The 20314-nt window shown below is 40.4% G+C and overlaps 1 protein-coding gene across 1 annotated transcript; it reads left to right on the top strand.

The window, feature by feature from the left end:
- Positions 1 to 50: 50 nt before the first annotated feature.
- alx4a (ALX homeobox 4a) lies at positions 51 to 16701 on the top strand. Its single transcript, XM_030723778.1, has 4 exons — positions 51 to 402; positions 10819 to 11138; positions 15395 to 15523; positions 16367 to 16701. Exons 1-4 carry the CDS (start codon positions 51 to 53, stop codon positions 16685 to 16687), a joined length of 1122 nt encoding a protein of 373 aa, XP_030579638.1. The 3' UTR covers positions 16688 to 16701.
- Positions 16702 to 20314: the final 3613 nt, after the last annotated feature.

Genomic DNA, 20314 nt, shown 5'->3' with positions numbered 1-20314 from the left:
AGAGAGAGAAAAGTTTGCTCTTGTTCTCCCTTTCACTCTTTTTTTTAGGCATGAACACCGAGACCTGCGTTTCATACAGTGATATGACATCCATGGATTCATATTATAGCCCCTCTGCTGTGCAAGGTAGGGATCACCAGACGGACCACTTTAGGACATTCCCAGCTACTGACACCAAATACAGCCCCACTGCCTTCCTGCCCAACAAAGGTCAGGCTTACGGAGAAAAGTCCAGGAGCCCCTTCCAACAGGAGTGCCAGTCATTGGATGCCGGCGCAGCTGGGCAAGGCACTTTCAGCAAATACCACCTCTTCATGCAGAGGTCTTCTTGCAAAACACCCCCCGAGGAGGACAAACTGCACCAGGAGAGAGGACATAACGGAACGCTCATCCCTTGCTACGGTGAGTGGGAGAAAAAAAAAAAAGATTAAGATGATGCAAGATAGCATATGCAGCCCAGAATTAAATGTTAGGTTTCCAGTTTAAGGGAGAGAAATCGCAAAGGGCCAGTGTATCAAAGGGCACGCTGTGCAATGAAAGTCACTGCAGTCGTTCAGCATCAGGATGTTTTCTCCAGAGGGAGTCTGTGCAGCGTTAGTTTTACGTCTGATTTGTCGATTAGGGATACGGCTTTGAACCTGCCACTCACTGCTCCGCTTCTTCCCACAGACTCCGCGGGTAACTATTAAGGGTTTAGAAGATTTGATCGCAAATGGCACGAATGCACAAGTGAACAAACAGAGCCCAGATCAGTATAAATGCCCCGTTTTTTTGTTTGTTTGTTTGTTTGTTTGGGGGGTGGGGGCGCTTATCCAAAGTTTTTTAGTTCTAGTTGTGTTTTTTTGCTTGTTTTTTTTTTTTAACCTCCTGTCATCCCAAGGATGTGGAACTTCGGGGCATAAAAAGTATCAACAAACTTTTGCTCTCTGAAGTGATCCCTAAGATATGCTAACTCTCAAAGACGCAGCGCTTCTGTGCGTAACGCAGTTAAGGAGAGGCATAATCTTCTCGACTATCAAATTGTCTCTTTGGCCATCAAAATTAAATTAGGGCGAATTTAATGCGATAATCTGCATTACAATCCTTAATATTGGAGTTGAGTCGGACAATTGAATTAACAGGTTTTCAGACGGCACAAATAGTGAGCCCCAAACTGATGATATTTTCATTTCATTGCACCGCCTGATTGGATCCAATTAGTTTAATTGCGAAGGAGAGCTGCTGTAATTGGTGAATGATGGGGGTGTGAATAAAACTTTGACCCTCGTTAGGCAGGCGGCCACTTTTGAACAGCGTTAATTCGTGTTTTCCTAAACCGCCTCTAACTTAACAAAAATTAAACGAGGAACCATAAAGAGAAGTTCCTCAGCTAAGATTTGTTATCCAAAAAAGAAACGCGTCATGTTTTTAGTTAACAAAAATAAACCGGCTGGTCTGGCCTTAACTGCACTCTTGCATGCTCATAAAGAACACACACACAGAACAAAACTGATGGCCTGACAGCAAAGACTCCGTGCTCTCACTGTTGGCCCAAAGTTTGGAAAGACTAACGTGACAGAAAGCAGGAAACAAACAAACTACAGGTTTCAATACAGGTTTCAAGAGGGAACCAGGCAGATGAAAAACATCCATTATATTACAGCAACATTATATATATATATATATATATATATATATATATATATATATATATATACATACATACAGAGAGGACTCAGTTTCTTCGTTCTCGCTCTCTCTATCTGTATCTCTATATAAATCTATGTCTATAGCTATATCTATATCTCAGTAGTTGATAATTACTCTGCTTAAAGGTGATACATAAAATACTCTCCAAAAACAAGGAAAAAACATCCATTCAAACATCAGAATTTACAGCTAGACAGAAACAATAAGTGGTGTGTGTATAACCCAAAAAGAGAGCTCATGCTGCAGAATATAGAATAAAATAAACGTTATTCGATGAAAGACCCCTGTCGTGTCGCCTTTACGCCTGAAGTCGTCATTCCAGGTTTGTCCAAAAACGCTGCTTTTCCATTAAAAAAAAAAGAAGAAGAAAACAAATCTTATTCTTATTTTCTTTAGTCGATGTTGTTTAAGGATGTCTTGACAGTTTCCGGATGTCGGCCTGCTGAAAACCCCTTTATAGTTTAACAATGTCAAGAACAGAGAAGAATATTTTTGAAAAATTTATTCTGGTCTTTTAAAATTGTCTGTTAAGGTTTTTTGTTTGTTTTTTTTAATTACCCATTAACTTTGGCATAGTTCAGACAGAGCGAAACAAAATAAAAATGTAATATTATTTTGGAAGCCGCGGTCATTAGATTGTGAGTACACTTTTTTTTTTTAATGTGGGCTACGAATAAAGAAAGAGAGTAAATAATTTTTTTAATAAACCCTGTATGTTTGTTTTAATTAAAAGCTTAAAGTGGAGTCTTGAGGTCGTGTTTGCAGCAGATTCCCATATGGCGGTGTATTTATTATATTTGTTTTTTATCTCCGCTTATTCGCTGTTACTGATTTTCCTTTCGTTTTTATTGTTTTCAAAATTGAAAGTGAAAAGGTTGTACCAGGTTTTTAGGTCGTCATGGATTCTAGTTGAATAACAAAGCGACTTAATAACGTCCAAATTCACAGCGAGAAGAAAGCATTAAAAAAAAAACATCTCCACGCTATCAGAGCTCCCGCTTTAATACGACTCAGATGTCAGACCTTCTCTGTTTGCTTTTATTTCTCTGCTCAGGCTTGACCCTCAGAGAGGCAATCCTCCTTTAAGTCTTCAGTTTGGGAACAGATGACATCCTGCTTGATGTTTGTTGTAGGAATGAAATCAAATTCACTGCGCCGTTTAAACACGTAAAATACTGGATGACTACCCTTTGACTCGGGGTGGTGGTGCCGGTTGGAGGGGAGGGGGGGGGGGGGGGGGGGCTCCCTGTCCTTATCAGTGACTGCAGGTTTTCACTGATTTCTACACCGCTCAACATAAATTGAACGCAGCAGTAAAATGTGCTGAACTTACGAGCCAAGGGAAGAATTTATAAACGATTCCTGATGTTTTTATTGGAAAATGCTGGACTGTTTTACTTCCTGGCTCATTTCTTTTATCAAACCTGTATTTTACACACTCACTCAAATTGTCAGAGATCTGCTGTGTTGTTATAATTTGCGGCTTGATCCCTTCAGTCAAAGGTGATGTGATGACTGGTCTCAGAGCTGTCTGAAGCCCAAGCTGCCAGCTATAACCGAGACAGAGAGCGCCGTAACCGTCTAATAAACATTTACTTACATTAGAGACACTACAAACACAGTTATGTTGTTTATACTCCGCACACTGCCAATCATATTGTTACATGAAATCAACAAGGCAGCTCTTGGAGCTTGAACAGCTTTGAGATCAGGCTGAGAGCTGACAGCCTCACACTGACTGAAAAACTGGAAGAAAATATATGGGAGAGCGGTGAAAGAGCAGTGTGGTTAAAACACTGTTTGAAGGCTGCCTTAAAGCAACAGTCAATGTTCATGTCAGTGGTTATAATATTAAAACTCCAAAACAAAAATAAAGTGGTGGTAAAGTAAAAGTTCATATTTCACCCTTTTAAAATTATTAGAGATTTATTTAAAAAAAAAAGAAAAAAAAGGTTCATTAGTTTTAGCTGCCTTACAGCGTTCAGCATTATCTGTAAGATTTTGCAGGACAAAATACTATCATATTTGCAATTTCAGTGGTAGATGGCTGTCAAATACATTATGCAAGTTGCAGAAAATAGAAATAATAAAGAATCCTAAAAACTGCTGATTTACTTTTAATCACAGATAGTGCATTCAGGGGTTAAAAAAGATACACTGTCGCCACCAAATACTAAAGAAATATGTAAGTGATCCATGTACTTTATCAAAGACTGTCCAAAAATGGAGATGGACAGTGAAAAAAATAGGGATCTAGGGACCTAGTCAATCACGTCATAGTCTTAGAACAGCCACCTACATGTCTTTGTGATCCTCCAGAGACAACACGCTTCCCCTTTTGATGTGTCCATATCTTCTCTCGGTGTCTCAGGGTGCTGACCTTTAGCTCGGCTTTCCTGTCCTCGTGTTTTTGGAGACGAGTGGGAGCTCTCCTGCGCGCACAGCAGAGAAAATCCATTTGAAACCCCAATTTTAAACTCTCTGGTGTCAAAACAGAGCTCTTTGCAACATTTAGAATTAGACTCGAGCATTATACAACACATGGTTAACTACTCCAGTATGACAAAGTACGGATGGGTGACAATTTAAAAGAAAAAAAAAGAAAAAAGAAAAGCTTCTCAGTAAGCTGCAGTGTCTCGGCGATGCACTGGAGGGATGAAACAAGAGATTTCTCTCATTTTGTGTTTTGATGGTGGAGAGTGCTGTCAATCCAGAATTCGCCATGGGTTTTAGGCCATACCGTATGATGACCTTCATCCTTATCACCATTCAGTGACACCCCCTTACCCCCATGCCTTATGAATTGAGGTGGGGTGGGGGTTATCTTCCAATCAGGCAAAATATCCATCAGGGAATGATGATCATTCAGAACAACTTTCAAAGCCCCCCACAGCATTATGTGAGCCAACACATCTCTTTACAGTAGGGGACCAGGGTTGAGGTTTTTCCTATAATTTGTCGCACATCTGTACGTCACTGTGGTGCTGCATGGGTGCCAAATTGCAGGACTTAAAAAAGGTTAGCGTCTTACTTTTTTTTTTTTTTTTTTTGAGGTAAGCTTGGCAGTAACATCATTCACTAACAACACACTGCTGGTGCAATTTGAAGACATTAAAAACTGCTGTTTTTCCTGTTTGACCTGTAAACTGGTTTCTTTGCACAGCGGGAATTAAATCCTGTTTTGCTGCCCTGTAGATATTAATATTTCATAACTTACACAGTTAAAGAAATCATCTCCAGTAGGACCAGCGTTTAGATGATGCTTTCATTGCCTTGTGAGATTGTGCCACTGCAATCATCGGCTTTTTAAACATATATATATATATATAGTTTAACCATTTTTAGCCCCACTGCAACCATTTCAGTCCCTCATAATGGCAATCTGTGCTGATTGATTCGAGCAGGGCATAATGGGAACCAGCCACGCAGCCCAGACAACTGAGGCACACTTCAGCAACTCAGTGACATGAGTGGAGGTGACAAGGACTCAGGATCATTTTACCATTTAGCTTAAAGTTTGGCAGAGTAATTTACATTAGGCTCAGTTTGCATGGCCAAGTGAGAGCAGCACAGTAAAAAAAGCTCACGAAGGCCAGGACTTCCTTTGGTCTCTTTGTCACCGCTTCATGTAAACTGAATGCTTACACAGAACTGGGACTGCAGATGGGTTCAGAAATTTTTTATCCTCTTATTGTGTAGCAAGGTGAATTGTGACAAGGGGTTAAAATTTCCATAAAAAATTATTATTATTATTATTATTATTATTTTCAGGGTTTTATCTTTATGTGTTCAGGACTGTAGCTTCACAACTGTTGTGTTTTTATGATTTTTGAAGCCCAGGTACTTTCTGAAACTGATGAATGCAAACGTATAGTTGAAACACAGACACCAATAATTTAGGATTGTTCTTCACTTTCTTTATTATTATCACTACAAACTATATTATTGAAACTTGGTTTGTTTTTTTAAAAGTTAAAATTCAGCAGATTTATAAGCATGCTTGAATATTTGATGTTTTAGCAAACTTGCAGTATTATATTGCTGAGGCCTTAAAGCAAATTAACAATCACCACGATTTTGTAGGTGATGGTCAGTTGCAGTATTTCTGCTGCTGGGTAATTAATATTTCTTAATGGTGCAGGTGAGGCAGTGTGTGAGTTTTGAATTCCCAAACACAGAGCTGCTGCAGACCTCCTTGTTAGGATTGAGGTCTTTTGGATGTTAGCTGGTGGAAACTGGTTGCACGCTGTGTTCTCAAACTGCTGTTCAAAAATTCACTTTGAATCCTTGAGTGGAAAAAAGTGATCACGCATGTTTTCAACAAAGTATTTTTTTCTTTCATTTTATGTCTGTGACTCCCCCCAGTCCCCCCAAAAATGTAAATGTAGACGAGCAAACTCAGAAGGAATGTTCTGTTTCGATCACACAACAAAACATAAGATGGAGGAAATTCAGTTTTGTTCCAGCTGGTGGGAGGGAGAGGGAGAGTTGCAGAGGGGGTGAGTGCAAGAAAGACAAAGACCGTGTGAGAGGTGATTTATCAACCTTTGTCTTTATGGGATTTTTTCTTTTTTCACTGTGAATTTTTCACACCCTGCTGAGATGGATTATCACTCTGATCATTTGGTATTCAGCTGGTGCAGAGAGGTTAATGGCTACCTGTTGCATGGTTACAAACACTGAACAAACAGAAATGTGTTTATGTTTCTTTGTTTGTTTGTTTTTCCAGTATCTCTGAGGCACTTCAGGTTTTTTCCAATTCAGAGCAGTGGTGCAAAAGTGCATTGTGTATGTATGTGTGTGCACGCATGAGTAGGTAAACAATGCATAAAGCACCTGATATTACACCAAGGAAACAAAGTGTCACACTATCCAAGGTGTTCTTTGTACGCCTTGGATATGGTCATGATCACATCTTCAGCACAGGTTGAAGATGTTTTGAGATTCCTTACTTTTTTTCCCCACTATAAAGACTTATAGTGGACTTAAACTTATAGTGACAAATCTACAGCTGTCTGATCCACATATTTAATCCTGGTGAACCTAAACAAAGTACAGGAAAACAATGAAGCATTTAGCAGGAGCTGGTTGAGACCAAACCTGGAGCTGAAAGAGGATGAAAGTGAAATATTTGGCAAATTGCATGAAACTCAAATCACCGCCGATGTACTTCCAAACTGCTGAATGAGGAAACAGGCAAATGTTGCTTACTCATGCTACATCTATTTAAATCATGATTATACTGCATAGCATATCAGTGTTACATTTGCAGGTTGTTTTTGCTGCACAAAAATAAATAAATAAAGCGACAACAACAACAACAACAAAGATATTGTGACTTTAACTTCTGCATTTCATTGCACTGTACTTGTGACGTATGCAGTGACAATAAATTGAATCTAATCTAATCCAAAAGTACAAATATGACAATAAAAATAAATACTTGTAAAAGTCAGCAAGAGTACGTCACATGTCTGTGTAATTAAAAATAATAATTTATTACACATTATATTGTAAATATTTTATTTTCATCCCTCTAGTGACATCGAAGATGCAGTGTGCTTAAGTTGTGTTTAGTTTGCATTTTGTGATAAATCCTGTAGTTACACGTGAGTTATAATCAAAGAGAAACTTAAAACAACTTCATATTTTATGTCAGTCTTTCCTGCGTACACAGTTTCAGTGTACCAGCCTACCTCTGCTGTTGCAGTGAAGCAAGACTAACCTGTGTTTAATGGCTTTGTTGCAAATCTAATCCACATATACTCTATTAATGGTTCCTTTCCCCTGTTCTTTTTCTCACTTCTTCATCGCTTTCTTTCTTTCTCTCTACTATTTGACATATTTCTTTTTCAGTTTGAATGACACACTGTTAATCTCTCAGCCTTCGTGGGGTGTATGATTTATAGTGTTTCCTCTTAACACACTGTGCTGACCCCAGTCATTCCAGTCAATAAAGAGGCCAGGAAAGTGCCCTGTCACTTTATAGCCCTGTTAAATTTACACTTTGATGTTGCCCCTCGTTTTCAGCTTTAAATTAAGCAGTCCGCGCCACGTCCATGTTTGGCCCTCAAGAGCATCTGTTTTGCACCAGTAGCTTTGCGACATTAAGTGTGTGAGACGCGGCAGAACTTTAATTCGAATGTATAATCCCTCATCATTTTGTTTGGAAGAACTTTCTGTGTATTTGACTTCTCCAGACCTTTTCCCTGTGCCTGCCACACAGAGCTGCAGACACGTCTCTCCTTACTGTGCACAGTAATTTGAACAGATGCTGACTGGTCGATCCACTGCAGTGAAAATAGAATATTCTGTGGTCGTGGCTAAAAACATTTTTATGGCATTTTCATCTAAAAAAGAAGAATTTTGGTTTGTGCGTTTGCTGGACTGTTATAGCATATTTGTGTTAAGAGACTACACACAGAAGTGCAGGTGTAAGTTAAAATTGTAAAGGAGACTTCTGGGTAGAGAGCAGTTGTAGTCATGAACACTATGATAGAGGTTTTGATGGAGCGCATGTTTTTCACAGTCACTCCTTCCTGCTTGCCTATGAGGAGATTTTATCCTGACAGCACTCTTTGCGGTAAGAATATCTTGTGCGCTCTCTTTCTCTCTCTTTGCATATGGCATTCCCTGCAGGAGGGCTCACTGCTCTTCACCTTGGGCAGTGCTGGAGAACTACAGCAGATTGCATGGGTAACAAGCAGGAGATTGTCACAATATCCCGCTCTGCCAGAAAAACTTCAGTGATGCGATATAAACAACTGCCTTTGATCAGTGAGAGGCCTCATGATTTCAAACAGCCTGACAGCTCTCGCTTTGCAGGGACGGCGGGTGCAGGCCAGAGACATATGATTAAATAACTGCATAGTATTTATGCCAGGAGAAAACACATTTTCGCCCTTGAAGCTCAACAGGGGATGTTAGTCATGGACAGTGAGGGAATGTTGCAGGCATTGGACCCCCAGCAAGTGGTCTGCCACCAAAACACAGCTCCTGAACCCGTCGGAGGAGCCCGACCTCTGTTCACTGAATGTTGCAGGGCTGAAATGCATCTGGTCGGATACATGCTTCTTCAGCGCCATGCTGCAGAATGCTAACTGGCATGTTTTACTTTCTTCTTGCAAGACTGAATAAAATGAAATAACAGCCATACAACTTCTGCATACACAGCTGCCCTGACCAAGCCTCAGCACAATTTTTTATAATATCAAGCCAAATGCTTTGCCTGGTATTAATTGGAAAAATATGACTTTTTTTTATGTTTATATTCTTCCAAACAAGATAGGGATTGTAAACTCTGACAGTGGAGCACTGAATTTGATATTCAAGCAAACAGTTGTAGCAGTAAGTAACAAACATATGCTTACAATTTTTATTGCATAAAAATTGATTCGAAGATACAATTTAGAGGGAGTCGGGGTATGAGAGCCTGTCTCTTCAGCTCACCTTGTAGTACATTACCCAACATGGCTCTGATTTCGGGTCACTGGGTGTGAGTGACGCCTTCTGTGCTGACTGAGGGCTGAGAAGGAGCTCACATGAACGCACACACCTCCCATGTCTAACCCGACAAACTGTTGGATGAGCAGATGAGCAGAGATGTCCTCATTCCTGAAAATAACTAACGCCTCAGATAAAATCAACAAGCGGGACAGTGCAGCGCTGCGAGTTGCCGCTACTCTAAATCATGGCGAGAGGGAGAGAGAGGTCTCATTAAGCAACTGAATGCATGTCCCACACACACACACTTTCAGCTATCATAACCCCACAATGGGAATAGTTATTAACCAAGAGACGTGTTTACAATTGATTAGATCAGCGAGAGGCAGTCGAGGGGCCAGAAAGAGCTGCCAACTCAGAGACACGGCTGTTGAAATTTATGATCAACTGCACCATGAAGAAAGAGGGAGCGTGTTTGTAGAAAGAAAGCACAAAGATCTTCATCAGCAATTTAATTCTGACAGTTTTGCTGCCAGGTGATTTTGCAGACTTCAGTTACACATACAAATGTGTGTGTGCATGTGTTTGTGTGTGTGTGTGCATCTTGGATTGGAGGTGGCTGAGGAGGGCATACTGTAAAAAAACAAAACAAAAAAAAACTGCAGTTTTCTGTCAGGCTCAAATTATGGCCCGAGTTTGTGTTTCCCCAACACATCGCAGAATGATCTATGAACTACAACTGGAGCCTGTAAGCAGCCGGTGATCAACACCATCCATTACACAGTCAGACAGACAAACACATCGACGCGCAGTCTCGGCACTGCACACCAACAGATTTCATAAGTGGCAGAATTTCCTCACAAAGAGCAAGAAATTCCTTTGTTCCACCCAATCAAACCCCATGAAATATTATATTGATCGTAGACATAAATCATTATTTATGAATGTGCTGCAAGGATTCATGACTGGGAAGTTTAGTAGGATAGTCGTTTTTTTCATTTATTTCTTTTTAAAGGGTGACAGACTGAAACATATTTGTCCCCAGTGCCCAGTGCTGTAATAGATTATATTAAACTTTTTGAGAGGGTCTCAGATCAGAAAACACTTAATATCAATATCGCTCTAAGGGGGGCAGTCATTTATTTGGAGGATGATTCTAGAAAGCGAAATAAGGCCATGTGATAAATGGCAGCATTTATGTTTCAGTAGCCATGGACGTGCGAAATACACAGTCCTAAAACTCTGTTTTTCAAAAGCAAAAATGTTGCAAAGTATTGCATAAAAACCATTTCAAACCTTTGTGCCAGAAAGAGGAATACGAGAAAAGCTGGCGTAATAAAAGCTTTCATCTTGTACAGACTCACTTTGAGAATCCACATATGATTTCAATCAGTGAAGTGTGAATTGCTTCCTTAAACTCTGAATAATAGCAGTTGGACAAAAACCATTAAAAACAGATTTATTTTATTAAACTAATATATCCTCTCCACTGAAAGAGTGTGTGTTTAATAGTCAAATTATAGCCATCCTTTTTGCTCAGCATTATGTAATGACTTTCTTTACATACCTTATTTTTTACTTTTCGTCTTCAGTCACAGCTTAATATATTCACAAATATCAATCCTAATAAAATTATAAAAATACAAATCTCTCCTAACAGTTTTTATCTTCTTCCTGTCTCATTAGGTAAAGACAGTTCAGGTCTGGCAGACTCTGATTTGGCCCCAGACTCCGACCCACCTGGAATGGACACCAGATACCTGGCTGTGAAGGATCAGAGTGTCAAGGCGGCCTCTGATAGGACGCCGGGCAGTGATTTAGCAAGCCCTCTGGACAAAGCTGATGGTGGCGAAAGCAACAAAGGCAAGAAGAGGCGCAACCGCACAACCTTCACAAGCTACCAACTGGAAGAGCTGGAGAAAGTTTTCCAGAAGACACACTATCCTGACGTTTATGCTCGAGAGCAGCTCGCACTCAGGACGGACCTGACTGAAGCTCGTGTGCAGGTATTGGAGGACACTCTGCAGCTAAATTGGGGGGGGTTGTCACATTGCCGCTAAATAGGTTAAAAAAAAAACAGAAAACAGCAGTTAGATCTGGAAAAAAAGAAAGCCCACGTTTAATAACAACACACTGAGGTTCATTGAAAAAATGTTTTATTTACAGTAGTAGTCCAGTTATGGTAACAGCATGTCTTTACAGAGGTTTCCTTCTCCTTTAAAGAAGCACAAAGAAAACCTTAAACATCACAACCTCATGGATCTCAGAGTATCTGCAGCCCTACATAGATAACGTCACTCACAGAACAACATGAGAGATTTATCTGGTAATGTGGGAGTCGGGGGAGAGAGTGGGGGAGTGGGAGCTAAGAGAGGCCAGGGGGGCCCAGGGGGGCTGAGGTTTGAGCTGCCTGGGCCTCATATGTGAAGTTTTAGGAGAGCAGACGTTCATCAACATATGAGAAGACCCCTTTGACTCCACTGTGTTTCTATCACACACACACACACACGCGCGCGCGCGCGCACACACACACACACACACACACACACACACACACACACACACACACACACACACACACACACACACACACACACAAACACAATGCTTTAGTTTGGTGAATCTCTGATTTTAGTTCCGTCAGTATTTGTCTGGCTTGTGGCATCTCTCATCGAGCCCTGATTAGCTTACAAAGCAGTTATGACTGCTGTGATGTATTTCAACATTAGTGAGCGGAGAAGGAAACCTTCACCATTTCTGCGTCATGTCTGTGTGTAGTGTATGTGTATGACTACAAAAGCCCTGGGATTTTCTGTGTTTTTCTTTCATTAACTTCCTCCTCTGACAAGAATGTGTCCCTGCTGTAGTCTCCAGGGTGGGTGTGAAACCCTTCCAGGGAGATATGAGCGTACTGGTGATTTATATTTTAAGTCATATCTGTTTTGAGGCATGTGATGTCTGTCAACAATGCACAGATTCAATATTCTGGATATGGTTTTTGATGTGCGGCATTGTCATACATGGGATGATAAGAGCTAGATTAAAGCCAATCTTCTACATGGAGCCGTAGCCAGCAGATTTCCACTGTGAAACACAGGAAGTCCATGCAGCCAGAGGGTTATAACTCAACCCTGAGTCTCTCAAGGTATGCTCAAGGCATGCCGCTCTGCTCTGTTCTGCAGCTCGTGCTATCACGGACCTGCCTGCATCAGATGGAGACAGCTTTTACAGGCCTCGGCTCTCCCAGTGGCCTTCTTAAACACTCAAGTTAAAAAGATAAAAGACACGAGATGCCCTGTCAGTCAGAGAACGGGGGTCTGTGCTTTATTCACACGCGAAAAGGACTCACTGCTCATGATTTTGACATCTGGAATGAAACAAATGTGGGAAGAAAAAAGTTGATCACCTGATGGGAAGTCTACTTTACCTTTCAAAACTTTTTGTTTAATTAGAAAAACAAAAGAAAAATGGCTGAGCATGAAGCAGAGAGGGAGGATTCAACTTCATCCCATGAAAACAGGGGACTTTCAGTTAAACAACATTAGGGCCTGGAGTTGTTTGCTTTTTCAGTCTTAGGGTTTCAAAGGAAGAGAGCGAGCCCAGACCTTATATACAATATAGGAAGGTCAAGGGTCAAGGGTTTCAATAGCATCATTTGCTGTTCTGTTGGTTCTGAGAACCAAGATGGCATTTGGCACCAGGTGAACAACTAAAGGACAGAGGACACAGAGATTCAGCTCAAACTTGCAGGATTGCTAGAAATTTTTAAACTATGAAACCATTTTAAAAATTAATTGAAATTATGTTTACATGAAATAATGTAAGTCAGGGATACTGTACAGATCTGGGGCTTCGTTTGTTGTGGTTATGTCTTTGCAATCAGCCAACAGAACCTGTAAGTATTTTTTATTTTGCCTTTACTTAAAAAGAAAAATAGGACTCTTTAGATTTAATATCTTTTGCAAGAGTATCTTGGCCAAGATTGCCCTTCAGTGAGCAAGAGGCACAGAACAATACACACAGAGATATACACAAAACAAGAATACAGTACACATATATAAGGAAGCTTGTTTCTGCCACTGAAAAAATTTTGAGTTTAGTATCTCAACATTTTGACTCGCTAACGTAAACATCCGAGGAAATAACTTGAAATTTTGAGTTATTAAGTTTTCAGGTAATTGGTAATTTTGACTTTTGGCTTTAAATATTTTTTTCTGTTTGTTTTTTTCAGCGGCAGAAACAACCTTCCATACAGAAATTATAGTTAATACAAACAAATTTAAACCAGGTCCAAGGGGGGGCAGCAATGGTCAGCTTTAGTAGGGAGGTGTAACTGCCTCATTTATTTATTTTATAGACAAAACAACAGGAAACTGTAATTGGCCTTTGTCTTTATGTCCTGACATTTCAGACAAATTAAACATAATATTGCATAAAACTGCATATTAAACTAGCAGTTAAAAATCTAATACTACTTCTTAAGATCTTATCAATAATATTAAAGGTGTCAGCAAAGCCTGAAAATAAATTTTAAGGTGATGGTTTTAATACCGTATGCCAAGGAAAAGCCATGTAAGAGTCTAATAATAATAATAATAATAATAGTAATAATAATAATAATAGTAATAATAATAATAATAGATTACAGCAGTCCTTTCTGGGTGCAGTACATTCCCTTAAACAAAAGGCAGATATCAAATTCTATATTTCTTTTGGTATTGTGTCCACCAGTGTCCTCATCTTACCTTTAACTGACACAGGAAATAAGAAATTATGTGGTGGGAGGAGCAGAAATGAGAACAAACTCACATTTAATGAACAACAACACTGGTCAGAGACACTTCAGTGATATTATTAGTGCTTAGGAGTGTTGGAAAACTGAAGCCAGGCTCAGCCTTGGATTTCTTTTTACTTTGGCTTTGGAAGCTGACATGAGTGACAGCAGAGGAGGGTTATCAATCCTCTGAGCCGGTCCCTCACTTCAAAGTGTTTTCAGCCCCATACAGTTCTCCTGCCGGGGCCAGTTTGGTATTTCTCTGCCCTTTTCTCTGGGGCAGTAACATAAATAAAGCCTCATTGAAAGTCCACCAGCTACTTAAGCTGTCAAGGTCTTTACCAATTACTGTCACAATGCAGCGTGTGCAGCACAAAAATATGTTCTCGCTGTATAATAGCCAACAGACTTGGCACGAAGCAAAGACTGAGCAGATTAGAGCTGCTGGCAGAGCGCATATTGGGCTGTAAAGGTAACGTATGAACATTTTTTGTGTATAATTATTGATATTACTTTTAAAGAACCTGTGTGATCTGGCCTGAGGTTGAGCATCCTGAGTTAGACAGTGCAGAAGAAGATGAATGAAAACATGAAGGAAAGAAGGATTATGTCCTTCTTTTCCTTCTTTCCTATTTTTTTTTTTTTTTTTTGGGGGGGGGGGGGGGCAGCATCAGAAAGCCAGCAGTTTTAGGCTTCAGGAAATTAAAAAGGAAAATGCAAACAAACCTCAAGTTATAATCCCATCTGACTTTTCAATTTCCTTTATTGCCTCCTTAGATTTATAGTGAAGTAGTTGGGCAAAGAGCAGATACACAAAATATGAGAAATCCTATCAGAAGGTACATTTTTTGTTGCTGAATTTAAGACATAATCAGTCCAGTCTGGTAGCTGAGAGCTGTAAAGGAAATCAGCTGACATCTAAAGCCCGCCGGAGACAAATGCATTTTGATAACTTTCACATCCTGTGATGAAAATTTAAACAAACTAATGCTCTCCATAAACAACAACACCAGGTTTAGACGTCAAAGATAATTATCGCCGTCTGTTTTTGGCGGACAGCAAATAAGCAATAAGCTCTGTGGAGGCCGCAGCGTGTTGTTTACACGCCGTTTCATCTTCATTGTTGTCTTTATCATTTCCAGGATTTTCTTACATTATTATTTTTGTTAAAACAAAAAAAAGGTTTACACCTAAGATAATAGATAATATTTCCGATATTCAGCCTTTCAGTCTTTGGCAGTGTACCCGCATTGGGATCATTTTCCCATTTGAAATGGAAACTTAGATTTGTATCTACAGAAAAGTATTTCCTTTAGATTTGAGGGGAAAGCTGCTGTTAAAAGTTCAGGCTCACCGTCTTCACCTTTCTGAGTTCCTCTGACTGCACACTCTGTCCTAGATGAAAGTAAAGAGTTCTTGTGCTCGCAGATACAATTTCAAGTGTTCCTGCTGGTTTTATGACATTTGGACCTTTTCTTTTCTCTGCAGGTGTGGTTCCAGAACCGGAGAGCAAAATGGCGAAAGAGGGAGCGCTTTGGTCAGATGCAGCAGGTCCGAACACATTTCTCGACAGCTTACGAGCTGCCTCTTCTAACCCGTCCTGAGAACTATGCTCAGGTACAGTATGAGCTCTTTAACACATGTTCTTTCAGACCACTTTTTCCAAAACTTAAATGTAGGTATTTTTTTTTTCTGGAGACAGGGGGGATATTTTTACTGCTATTACTCTAATCATTTCTACTACAGACTGGAAACAATTCGCCTGCAATAAAATCAACATTTAATTGCCTTCCGTTATGTCAGGAAAGTTGCTGCAGGTGGCAACAGTTAAAAAAAATGTCCTTTTAAAGGAATTGTTGAAGATTTTTTTTTTTTTTTTTTTGGAGAAAATTGGCTGTTTCCTTTATAGCAAGAGTTAGTTTTAAGAAAAACAGGGCAAAATGTGTAACACATTAACGCACCTCTGTAAGGTTACTTATTAACACATTATGCTGTTTTTGTCTCATCCAACAGTTCGCAGGGGGGTTCACAGTTTAAGAACCGCTGGTGATCTAAATAAAAAAAAATAAGTGGAGTTTAAAAATGAGAATTTGTGGTTTTGCTGGGTGTGTGGCTTTTGTTTCTTTTTAAACATATTTGTAAAGAAAATGTGTAACCCTCAGCAAGGAAGCCAATTACTAATATATATATATACCCTAATTAAAACAATTCTTAAGCACATTACGGTTTAGATTAGATTGTGCTGGATTATAGGACGTAATCTGGTTCAATACTCCAAAAGATAACTAGTTAGGGATAAGGTTAGAGTCAGATAAATGAAAACACACCTGCAGTAATCTTTAGTTTTAGTTAATGGGATAAACGACCAGTGCAGTCTTTGCTGTATTCAAAGTAACGAGCTCTGTGATTGTCACAGTTCTGCCACTTTTAATCAGTGCTGATTTCCCAACAATATTCCAGATTCAGAACCCTTCCTGGATCGGTGGCAGCAGCGCTGCATCTCCCGTGCCTGGCTGCGTCGTGCCGTGCGACACGGTGACTCCGTGCATGACACCTCACCCCCACTCTGCCAGCGGGGTGTCTGATTTTCTGGGAGTACCGAGTCCCGGAGGTCACATGGGGCAGGCTCACATGGGCAGCCTGTTTGGAGGATCTCCTGGCATGGCTGGAGGCATCAACACTTACGATCTCAACATGGACCCTGACCGCAAGTCCTCCAGTATCGCCGCTTTACGCATGAAAGCCAAAGAGCACAGTGCAGCCATATCTTGGGCCACATGATGTGTTGACACATACTGGATAGGGGTCGGGTGGGGGGGGGGGGGGCTTTTTGACCCCTGAAAAGTCTAAACAATCCCAGCATGGGGTGAGGGGGCACTAAAATCAAAACTCTTAAGGCAACAGTGACTACCTTCAAAAATGCTGCAATCAAATTATGTAGAAAAAAAATGAGAGATTTGGCAAAATAGGCAGCTGCCATGTTTTTGGTGGTTCCGGTAGCAGAAAGTAAGCCTGGTGGGAGGTGAAGCTGTACTGTATAACAGGAATTGCAGTGTAGTGCTGAAGATAGGCAAATAAATAAATAAAGATTCTAAGAAAAGTTGAATTAATCCAAAAAAAAAAAAAATCCATGCACTTATTTGCTAGCACAGACAAAATTCTGTTTGTACAGGGCTTTTGGTATCTTTGTTTGGTGCTGTTTTTATTCTGATCTTGTTATTTAAATTTTCACCCTTTTTTTTCCCCTCCTTTCATTATGTTGTAAGTTTTGATTTCACAGCTAGTTCATTAAGCAAACAAACAAGCAAAACATACATGTTACTCTTTGTCAGCATTAACTTAAGTCATGCTGGTGCTGAGCTTCAGAAACATTAAGAAGCTTCTGACCATCAATACAAATGTCTCTATAACTGAGTCTGGGTATGTGCTTCAGTAACTACAAACGCAGACGTGGCTGCACCCTCTAACATTTCAAAGTAAAACAGATGAAAAGTGGCTTTCTTGAGTATGGTCACGGTAAAATATCCACCTGCTGCACAACCCCTAGCCTGCTGATGCCCAGAGAGAAGACGGGATGGAGGAGGAAATGGTGTAGAGGGGCACAGCAGGCCTGCTGCTCTCAGGGTTGAAGAGCCTGGGAGCGCCAGCCTCCAAACAGATGCAGCTCTGTTTCCAGGAGAAAGACTCCAAGTGGACATGACTGTGCCCCTTGCATTTCTAGTCTCACAGGTTTCAGAGAGAGAAGTGCCTACCAGTCATCCAGACTGCCAGAAATAACACAGGAACCAGCAGAAGCCTCTTTTGAAACAGAGCTTGCTACTGGGGATAACACTGTGTGTTGACACTCTTAAACACTGAATGGATGTCAGTATTCAGCAGCCTTTTCTGGACTGTAACATGCCTGCATTTGGCTGTCGATGCAGCGCTGGCATACATGTCATTGTTATTCTTCCTCTTTTTTCTTTTTTTTTTTACCTTCATCAAATCTTTCAAAGTACTCCATCACCCTGATTAATGCAGAGCGACCACTGTGCTTCTGATTAAGGTTTTAGTGTGGCTCCTTGGGACAACTCAGCATGGCACTCAGAGGAAACCCCAGCTTTGTCCTGCATCTTCAAAGTCATTTGCTTCTGTTCCTCTTGCATACGTGAACATTCATGTATATTTGGAAGAAAATGTGTTACAGCTGAAGTAAAACCAAGGTCTCATTCTCAACTGGGAATAGTGGGCACCTGACCCAGGGCCCCAAAGTCTCTCACATTCATTCTGTGTGGGTTTTTGGCTTAATTGCAAATGTGTTTGGGTTGTTGGCCCACTAAAATGTGTATATCTCAGCTGGGTTCTGCATTACTGAGTGGTCTCAGGTCTCTCTCTCAGATCAAATTCACCTTAATTATTTGACAATGTAACATAAAATAACTGCTCAAGACACTAAATGAAAAGCTACTGGTTGCTCTCTGGGTCTCTTGATAAAATATAGTCAATCTGCCATCTGCAGTGAGGTAACTTTGATGGGAATGAGGCTACAGCAGTCCAACAGTCTTTTTATGTTTTTTTTTTAACAAATCTTCCACAAGGTTAAAACTGCCTGAAAATTCTGTACACCAGAATAAGACAGAATAATTGTGTCTGTCCCAGAGTTCTGGCATGGAGACGAGGATTAAAGCTTCATCAGTTTTTGGCCATGTTTCCAAAGAGGGATGATTTTTTTTTTTTTTTAGTCAGATACTAACATGACAGGATAAAGTACCAAATTCAAGTATGTTCTATGTCTTCACTCTGGTTACGTCTATCAGGATTTAAACAGTATGACTGTATTTGTGTCACAAAAACAAAAAAAGAAGCGTAAAATAGAGGTTTACGTGAGCTTGACCCAGCCAGATATCTCATATCTAACTGAGGACATCATTCAAATGTTTAAATATATTTAAACAGTAAACTTTCATATTCCCTAGTAACAGCATCCTCCTGTGCCAGAAATAGCAGATGAGTTTTACTAGTGCAGTAAGATGAGGTAATACATGGTTTCCTTTGTTTGCAAAGCCTGATTTAGGCCTAAAGCATAACAAAGGGTTTCATGGTCTCAGAAAGCAAACTCGATACCTTGTAGTACCACCTCGAGGCAGAGCAACCATTGCTAATTCCCTAAACTGAACCTCCTGGGTAGGCAGGTAAGAGAGGTGAGGTGCAGGCTAAAGCCTGTCAGCAGAGCAGATCACCCTGAAGTCGTCCAAATCACCTCCAGTTTCGCTCTTCAGTCCAAATGCAAGGCATGTGCACGCACAGAGGACATATCTCAGAAGTGAGAGGGTATCTTTGCGTATGTGAACATGGGGCCCCCCGTGCTCTAGCCTAGGGGTTGGACGGAGGGCGAGCTGTGAGGGCGTCTGCTGTGTTCCGGTGTTCTGGGAAAAGGACAGTGCACACAGCTGCGCTCAGGGGGTAAATGCAAAACAAACATGCCTCACACATGCTTCCCCCCTCAGCTGTCATGGCTCTGCTTTCAAAGATCTACTCCCCACACACACACACACACACACACACACACACACACACACACACACACACACACACACTGCACTGCGCCTCTCCCTTTTCTCACTCCCAGTATATCCACCAGCCCCAAGCTGCAGCCCCACATCGCAGAGTCTGATGCACAGCCACACAGGCAACCCAGGAAGGCTTTTTAATTAACACTGAGCCATGTGGAGGCTATGGACCGCAGTATTGTGTGTCAGGATGGACAGGGCCGTCTGTCTTCTAGTTGTTCTAGTTGGACACAGATATATTGGCAGTGAGTTGCTCAGGTTTGTTTTCTGTGCATTTAAGCTTTATTTTTGTGGGTGCAGATAATTTCCAGAGGTGTCGTTAACATTTAGAAACCAAAGATGCATTTTTACCCCTTTAATCAATATCCTGCATTTCCATAAAGATTGTTAATGCAAGACCAGCTTTACATAACAAAAACCCCCAAAAAACTCTCTCCTGTATGCTGCAAACTCCAGCCATAAATGTCGTTATCCCCATTTCTCATTTTATACTACTGAAGTCAGGCAATCAGTATGAGTAAATATAATATAGAAATGTAATAAACGTGTGCTGTTGTGTGCATGTACAGTTTTGTGCATGCAGCTTGAAGTGTCATAAGACTCAAACATTTTACTAATTTGATGCTGTTTTATTTTGTGAGACAATTTATAAATATTTGTGTGTAATGCTTTTCTTAAACTTGGTGTTTGTATTTCTAGTGTTCGTGAACAATGTTTTCTCAGTATGTTATTCTTTAACCCCCTCCCCTCCACAAGTTGATATGGCTTTAAGCTGTCTTTGGAAATGAGAGTATGAATTTACTCATGCTTGTGTGATTAAAATACCATAAGTTATTGTACTTTGATTTAGTGTTACTGT

Source organism: Archocentrus centrarchus, chromosome 3 (genome assembly GCF_007364275.1).
Source record: "Archocentrus centrarchus isolate MPI-CPG fArcCen1 chromosome 3, fArcCen1, whole genome shotgun sequence".
Classification (NCBI taxonomy): Eukaryota; Metazoa; Chordata; class Actinopteri; order Cichliformes; family Cichlidae; genus Archocentrus; species Archocentrus centrarchus.
The sequence above is the reverse complement of the archived record's forward strand: the minus strand, read 5'-3'. Positions and strand labels throughout refer to the sequence as shown.